We start from the raw sequence: 8,544 nt of genomic DNA on the forward strand, positions 1-8,544 counted from the left end.
TTGGGAATGAGGAAATTGTTGTAGCTGTAGGGGCCTGCAGGCCTCTTCTTCTTGAAATTCTTTGCTCCAGGCCAAGGCAGGCAGACTATCCTCTCTGGGATTACTGGTAACAGTTGAGCACAAAGTTATCTACACGCTTTTAGGAACCCTGCTTTACCGTGCAGGCACTCTAGCACCATGTTTAACTCTCTATCCATGCTCTACCGTCTCCTGCCTCTGGCAATTACCAACCTATTGTTTGTTTCTATGAGTTTCAATGTGAATTTTATTAATACGTAAGATGTAATTTTGTACAAATAAATAATACATAATAAAAGAGTCCAAGGTGGCTTCAGAAATACACTAAGCAAGCATGAGAGAGAGCTTGTGGGAGCTGGGTGCCAGCTACTTCTCTTTTCAGCAGGTGTGATGACAACAGTATGCACCTGGTGACTAATCTTTCAGAAACGTTAAAGCTTAATTAGTTCAGTAGTTTCTGGAAATTGTAAATAACTAGGCAAGTTCAAACACATCACCCTGCTTCAGCCAGCTTCAAGGAAAGATTTTCAAAATGAATAAAGAAATGAGCAAACAGAACATCCCCTTGGCCCTCACAGGTAGATAGCATTTCTGTACACGAACACAAGAAGAATATGTAATTGCCATGTCGACTCCCAAAACTAATCAGTGTTATAGTAGCAGGAATGTTTCATTTGTTGAGGGGAGGGGGTCTTTAAAGACTTGACATGTGTTTTGAAGCTTCTCCGTGAATGAATTTAACTCTCCTCTGGTTTCTTGGGTTGAAAATAAGGTCAAACGCAGCCACTAAGCAGTGGTGGCACACATCATTACTCCCAGCACTCAGGAGGCAGAGGCAGGTGGATCTCTGATTTCAAGACCAGCCTGGTTGCAAAGCAAGCTCTAGGACAGCCAGGGATACACAAAGAAACTCTCTAAAACCAAAAAGAAAATAATGTCAGATGCATTATGCTCAATGGGTGTGGGATGACCTGGTCGCAAGAACTGGTTTGTCGGTCCTTTGCCATTAACAAGCTCTGCGACCCTTCCCTTTATTTATCTTTGTGCATCTCTTTAGTGGGAGGTTGAGATAAGGTGCCCACTATGCTCTAATCCAGTTCTAAAGTACAGCTTCGCCTGTACTCCTGGGAAAGCACTCTCCCTTAGGGGAACACATAAAGACTCTTCACCTTTTCAAAACATAAACTAGGAAGGTCCTTACCTTTCCTCAACTGTCCAGAAAATGGCATGAAAGGAAGTTAATGTTTATTAACATCCACTTGGGACCAAACTTAACTTCCTTCTTTCCTTCTGCCTTCAGAGAACACATGATCCTCCCCATTCTGAGAATGACGAGACAGAGACACAAATAAATGAAGTGACATTTTCAAGGTCACATAGCTGGTAGTGACAAGTGGCAGAGAAGGAATCTGGATCTGTTGCTGTCCACATTCTTCATCCACTTTTCTGAGACCATGATTTGGAAATGAAATCACCTCTAAAAAATTCCAACTGTCCATGGAGAGAACCTAGACCACTTCCTAGTAAGAGCAGCAGGGGCTGTATCTGACATGGACTCAGTGGCCGGCTCTTTGATCACCTCCCCAGGGGGGGAAGGGGGCAACCTTACCAGGCCACAGAGGAAGAGGATGAAGCCATTCCTGATGAGATCTGACAGGCCAGGGTCAGATAGTAGGGGAGGAGGACATCCCCTATCAGTGGACTAGGCAAGAGGCATATCGGGAGGAAAAGGAAGGAGGGAGGGAGGGTGGAACCTGGAGGAAAAGACAGAAGGCTACAGCTGGGATACAAAGTGCATAAAATGTTAAAAATAATAAGTAAGTAAGTAAATAAATAAGATTCCAACTTTCCGTTTGTGGAATTGAGGAAAGTGTCTCTTGGGAGGGACCTATTTCTTTAGAGCAGGGGTCAACAAACTTACGTGCTACATATGACCTGACCTGTTTTGAAAATAAGGCATGTTGGAACAGAGTTGAGTTTTCAGGCTTACAATTGCTTGTGATTTTGCACTATGACAGCTGAGCTGAGTATTATGTTGACCTTGGATGGTTCACAAAACACCAAATATTTACCATCCGTTTCTGGACACAATGTTTATCCATAGTCTAGCCAACTGTCCCTTCTCCAAAGAACACAAGTAATAGTGACTTGACACTGTCCGTTGTTCACCAGGCCCTATCACTTGCCTTCTGATGAAAAGGAAACATTTCTGCTCAGATCTGTTTTGTGGAGGGCAGCAGAGGCAGGGGCAGGAACACCAACAGACTCAGAGCACCTGTCATGCAAATGAGGGAGTCTGGTTTTCATTGTGTCTTCCCAGGAACACCATGAAGGGGAAACAGAGAGCTCAATTTTGGGGAAATTGCAAAGGGTAAAAGGGGGAGGAGATCGGTTACAACACACCATTGCGACACTCGGCAGGGTTGAAAGTGACAACAGCAAGGGTTTCTCTTTTTGGAAATATGAGGGTTTTTCCGCTTCTGACAGTGGGACGGAATGAGAGCAGCGCAGGCTGGTGAATCTTTCTTTATAAGCAACCACCTTAAGCCTGAAATGGCAGTCTCTAGTCTCTATTGCCTTGCTGGAGCCTCAGAATGGAAATCTGCAGGGGACTGTGCAGTCACCTAATCTCTCTCCTCCTCTTCCTTCTGTTTCATTCAGAGGCAGCCTGCCGCCCTTCTGGGAGAAGACCCTGCAAGATACAAGCCTTCCGGTAAGTCTTCCAAAGACAAACGGTTGCATAGATCAGGGACCTGAGACACATGCCATATGTCCCATCCACAGGGATGGGATGGAAACAGATATCCTTGATTCAAGCACAGTCTTTAGGCTTATGTTTTAAACTATTCCATACATGGACAACAGAGCAGTCAACTGTCCTCACTTTCCCAGACACTTAGGTGTTCAGTAAGTGAGGGACAGTCGTCCAGGAATAATGCTAGCTTTGGGATCTAGCAAAGAAGAAAACTTAGAAGGACACAATCAAAGGCTCAGACCAATAGTCAACAGCCTGTGTCTGTGTTGACTTGGAAGATCTCTCTTTGGAGTCTCCCGTAAATATGATACTGACTTAGTGATAAAGCCTTGTGTGCCTTTCAGGGCTGTGAAAATTAAATGCATGAGTGATACTGTAACCATGTTCTGAGACTGGTGCTCTGAGAACTGTAAAGTGCCTGAAAAATTACTTGACTTTTCAAATTGGATCAAGAGCCTTGGGAGATATTATCAACCTTATAGTAAAAATTACAGGACTTCATTTTGATTAAAAAATAAATAAAGAGATTGTTGGTGCAAAATCTGTCCTTGATCCTTCCAGAGAGTGAGGTCTGTGTTGAGTCACTTCCCTATTGACTCTTTCTGCTCCCACAGCTAGAGACTGGGACTCTGACTGTGTGTATACCCATCTAGGCCAAGGCAAATCTGTTCCACAGATACGGTAACTGCTTTGTGAGATTTCCCACAACATCCTCTTAGCACCCCCAAGAGAGGTCCCTGGAGTCCTTCAAGCAAGGCTACTATGTCCCTTCAGTGTGAAACTCACCATAGGAGTAGAAGCCAGTCCCAAAGGTACATATGTCTCTTCACATGCAGAGTACCTAGTTTGTCCTGCCCGGCCTTGAGCTCCTGGGCTGCTCCAAGCTAGCCAAGGAGTCCTGTCAGCTCCTTTGACTGGAAAAGGTCCAATGTCATATCATCAGCACACTATTTCACATTTCACTGTTGCCTGCCTCTCTGGAAGCCAGAGAGCCCTTCACCAAGAAGACAGACAATGACCCACAGGCCACTGCATGAGCTAGAAAGGAAGCTGACTTGTTCCCAGGGACAACTGTCCCTGCCAGATCCAGAGCAAGTGACAGGCAAGAGAAGTAAAAGCTCTAGCTACAGATTTCCAGGTCTAAGATTGGCTGCAATATATTCTAACTCTTGAACTTGTAATACTGTGGTGGCTACTAGTTTCAGACGGCCATCTAAATTTACACATAAATGCATGAAAACAGAAGAATCTATGTAGCTGGCAGCTCTCCTGCTTAGTAGGGTGAATAAGATGTGTTTGCATTGCCTAAGGGTCTCTCAGAGGGTGATGCTGTATAGAAAATTCTGCTGAAGCAGTGGTGTGTATGCTGGGATTCTAGGGTGAGGAGCAAGAAGAAGAGGTTTTCTGTTCACCAGCTGTGTGATATCTTTTATACAGTATTGTCTTGAATCTTCTCATTTGTATTATGAACTTGCTAAACACCACAATTCCAGCAGATCTAGATGTAAGTTAGGTGACTCTGAGGAAATAGGAAAGGGTGTTATCCTGCCTACTACAGCCAGGCCATTTTGTTTTTCAGAATATGGGATATTAATCAGAAGACCTTCTATCTGAGGAACAACCAACTCATTGCTGGGTACTTACAAGGACCAAATACTAAATTAGAAGGTGAGTGGATAGCAGGGAAGCTAATGTGATGTGGATGCAAGGTCACTTGCCCTGCTTCTCTAGCTGTAGGTGGGATGTCCTCATTTCTGTTGAGTTGGAAATGAGACATGGCCACCAGAGGGAACACATGGAAATGGCCTCAAGAGAGTGGAAAAAGGTATAGACTGTGTCACAATGCCCCAGGGATACACCTAGGAGGAATAGGGGCCAGAAAGTACAGCTGAACTTCCTTAGTCCTTCTGAGCTGGTAGACTACCATGCTCCTGTGTTATTCAAACCCTATCCTCACCCTAAGCTAATATACCATGTACATGAATGAATAATAATTTTTTGTTGTTGATACCACCCTCATCATGTACCCAGCTACTTTAGGGACAAAGCTAGATGAACTTGGAGGAACATCACCCACAGGTTCTTCACCTTTTCTTTTAGAAAAATGAGAGCAGTTAGTTTACAGAATTTGAATTTCCTTTAGCTCTGGAGTTTAATGTTCCTACATCTCTGTTTGTGTTACAAAGAGGCATTACCTGTATCTCCTCAGTATTCCCAAAGCCCTTTCTCCATTTTCCTGTCTTATTCAGTAGTTATTCAGAAACTGTCCTTTCCTGTCTGTCTTTCTAGTAATTCTCTCATCAGCATGCTCAACATGGGAGGCTGGGTTTTCTACTGCTACCCAGCAGCAGGTGGGAAAGCGGACTCTAAGTCCACAGGCTCCTGGAGCCTGCTCATGGGCCTTGTAAGCTTTTGCACCTGTCTATTAACAGTGTATCTGTTGACCTGAAAGACATGTTCACTGGAGAAAGTAAAGGAAGGCTGGGAACAGTGTGGAAGAGGCAGGCCTTAGGAATATCTAGGTGAAGTGTGCTCAGTGGGATCTTTTGCAGGCTAGAAAGACAGAGCCTTCCTGACCTTCTGACCTTGAAATTTTAGTTTAAAAAGGAGATATAAAATACCCACAGACTCTGCCCCACCCCCGCCTCTTCTCTCCTTCTGACTCCACCCTCTGCTCTTCTCCAGAAAAAATAGACATGGTGCCTATTGACCTCCATAGTGTGTATTTGGGGATCCACGGGGGGAAGCTGTGCCTGTCTTGTGTCAAGTCTGGAGATGCTATGAAGCTCCAGCTGGAGGTAAGAATCTGGTTTAGCTATCAAACCATTCTAAACCCCAATGGCTTATGACAACCACAAGCAGTTCTCATAACTGTGTGAATGGAAGGATGAGGCAGGTTCTTTCTTTCTCAAAGAATCATGTTTAAGTAACTGCTGAAGTAGTTTCCAATAATGTTCTTGGATGGTATTGGGTGTCCAAGGTGGTTTCTCATCCTCTAAACCACCCTCTATGTGACACCCTCTATGTGTCTCATTAAGTAGACACCCTGAGCTTCCTTGTAGCGTGGTGGCCAACTTTTATGAGAGATTATTCCAGAAAGATGAGCCTCAATGTGAAAATGCTTATTAAACTTGGACTTACATAGTTTGTTGGCAAAAGCCTGTGACATGGTTAATATGGACTCATTATAGAAAGGCATTGCACAAGGGTTTGAACTCTAGGAGAAGGCATTTTTTTTTTTCATGGAGAAACACCTCTATGACACTATCACAGGACCTGAACCACCATGGGTCTTGTGCTGGGCCTCCTAACCCACCTGAACCTACCTGCATCTAGCTAGGTCAATTCTCAAGACTATATACGTCAATTGTCAATCATTATCTATGTTACTAGTTGGCATCCCACACAGAGCTATGTCACTCCTTTACCTATTCAATAGTAATGGGATGCTCAAACATTATCTTGAGGGCTAGCTGGACAAACTTTTAACTCAACTGCAAATAGCCACAACCTTGAGTTTGTCACTAACTCTTACCAATGGACAGGACCACCTTTTGGGAGTGGGTGGAAAGGAATGACTGTTTATTCTAAATGTAATAAGGACTGCCAGGGTATCTCATATAACATATCCTATGGGCTTCAAGACACCCCCCCTTCTTTACAACCCTCTCTCCTTAAAGGAGTCATATCCTGACAGGTCACTGCCTCTATGGCTTTAGTCTGTGCTTATGGGACCATGTATCTGCTATACTTACTGTACTATGACCACGATGGCATGATTTTTCAATGCAAGAAATGACAACAGGACAGCCTCTTCTATTTGTGCTATCTTGAGAATTTTGGAGCCTGTGCTCTTTGGCCGGGTCTCCAAGAGAGCATTTCTGAACCCTCAGAGAGTAGCAGCATTAAAGGAGGTGTGGAGATAGACAACCAGGACCTTCTGGGCCCTCAGCAATCACCTGACCATTTCTTGACTTCCAGGAAATTAGCATCACTGATCTGAGCAGGAACAAGGAACAAGACAAACGTTTCACCTTCATCCGCTCAGAGAAAGGCACCACCACCAGCTTTGAGTCGGCTGCCTGTCCAGGCTGGTTCCTCTGCACAGCACTAGAGGCTGACCGGCCTGTAAGCCTCACCAACACACCTGAAGAACCCCTTACAGTCACAAAGTTCTACTTCCACGAAGACCAATAGTACCACCTAGACCTGTCCTTCCCCACTCCCAGGCCATCAACACTGCCACCAACTGCCTCCTCACTCTGGTCATCATTATGGTCTGAAGAACAACTTTTGCAGAGTGTACAGCAGAAGGAGGAAAAGAACCCTGATGACGGATCTCTGCCCTCAGTCTGTTGGCTAACCCAATCCCCATGGCACTTCCAGAGTGATCTTTCAAATTGGATCACGGCAGGCCCTTGTTCAAAACCTTTTCTTATTGCCTCTGGATCAAGTCTAGACCACTTGCTTGGCCTAGGTGCCTTCTGCTCCCCCAACTTTTTTTCATCCATTGTTCTACATGTTCTCAGTCCAGACCAATCAAATCTCTTGGCTATACCTCCCAAGTGGCTCCCTTGCCCTGCTTTATAAACCTGTGCCAGACTATGGAGAGGGTTTTTGTTCTACTCTCCTTGTTGTTCATTTTGGTTTTAGTGCTTGAGGTGACACCCATCAAAGCATCACACGTGCTCTGCCACCCAGCTATGCTTCCATCCCACAGGGAAGCCTGTGAGGATCTAGAAACCAGAAATTAAGGAACTCAAAGTTATTTTATTAGGCCAGCCTTACTCCGTGTGGGGCAGAGTTCTTCCGAGAGGGGCTGAGAATTAGATGTTCCTGAATTTGTGAAATGAATAAGCATGGGAAAATAGATGAAAATAAAATTTCCTCTTTTCCTTCTTTATATGATGCCCTAACTGAAAAATTAAAAATTCTTGGACTATATTATCCCCATAATCCTCCCCCCCCTTTTTTTATTTCAATAGTCTTCATCCTCCTGTCCAGCTGAAACACCATCTGCACTCCAAACCTACAACCTCTGCCTGGAGAAGTTCCCCAAGTCACTGTGCAGATGTGGCTCTCGGGTCCTTCTTACTGTGCAAATGAACCCACTAATTACTTCTTGACCATTTTAGCACTTCTAACCTTGAGACTTGTGTTTCCTCTGCCAGAATGTGAGCTCCAGAAAGCAGGGAGCGGCACATGTGGTGCTTGTGTGTGAGTGTGAGTGTGTGTGAGTGTGAGTGTGAGTGTGTGTGTGTGTGTGTGTGTGTGTGTGTGAGTGTGAGTGTGTGTGTGTGTGTGTGAGTGTGTGTGTGTGTGTGTGTGTGTGAGTGTGTGTGAGTGTGAGTGTGTGTGTGTGTGTGAGTGTGTGTGTGTGTGTGTGTGTGTGTGTGAGTGTGTGTGTGTGTGTGTGTTGGGTCTCTCTCTCTACAGGGAGGAGAACCTGCTTTGTTTCTTAGCAGGTACTCAGTGAATATGCATGTGATGTGCTGGATAGAAAGATTCTTATTCCTCCCTGTGACTTTATCTCTATTTTACAATAAAACTCTGAAAATGTCTACTTTGTTGGTTGTGACTATGTGCCTAGGCCTAAGGCATAGGGTGCCGGTAAAATGGGGAGGCTAGGGGATCTTTTTAACTCTTTGGCTAGAGAATAGTTGTTTTCTCTCTGAAAGTCTTCTTCCTTATTGGTTCTCACTGCCTGGGTAACAGGACACCAAACATTGTTGTCCACCATGAATCCTCTAAGTGAAAACAACCCAAATACT

General features: G+C 44.6%; 1 protein-coding gene across 2 annotated transcripts; it reads left to right on the forward strand.

Moving 5' to 3' along the window:
* Positions 1-2,444: 2,444 nt before the first annotated feature.
* Il1rn (interleukin 1 receptor antagonist) lies at positions 2,445-8,334 on the forward strand. 2 transcript variants are annotated; one of them, XM_055600498.1, is made up of 5 exons: positions 2,445-2,533; positions 2,680-2,731; positions 4,353-4,441; positions 5,459-5,571; positions 6,755-8,334. In XM_055600498.1, exons 1-5 carry the CDS (start codon positions 2,515-2,517, stop codon positions 6,968-6,970), a joined length of 489 nt encoding a protein of 162 aa, XP_055456473.1. In that variant the 5' UTR covers positions 2,445-2,514; the 3' UTR covers positions 6,971-8,334. The 2 variants fall into 2 exon arrangements, with proteins under 2 accessions (XP_055456473.1, XP_055456472.1); XM_055600497.1 differs by having other exon boundaries at positions 2,469-2,731.
* The last annotated feature ends 210 nt before the right edge of the window (positions 8,335-8,544 follow it).

The sequence above is a fragment of the Psammomys obesus genome, unplaced genomic scaffold (genome assembly GCF_907164565.1).
Source record: "Psammomys obesus unplaced genomic scaffold, mPsaObe1.curated_primary_1811, whole genome shotgun sequence".
NCBI lineage: Eukaryota > Metazoa > Chordata > Mammalia > Rodentia > Muridae > Psammomys > Psammomys obesus.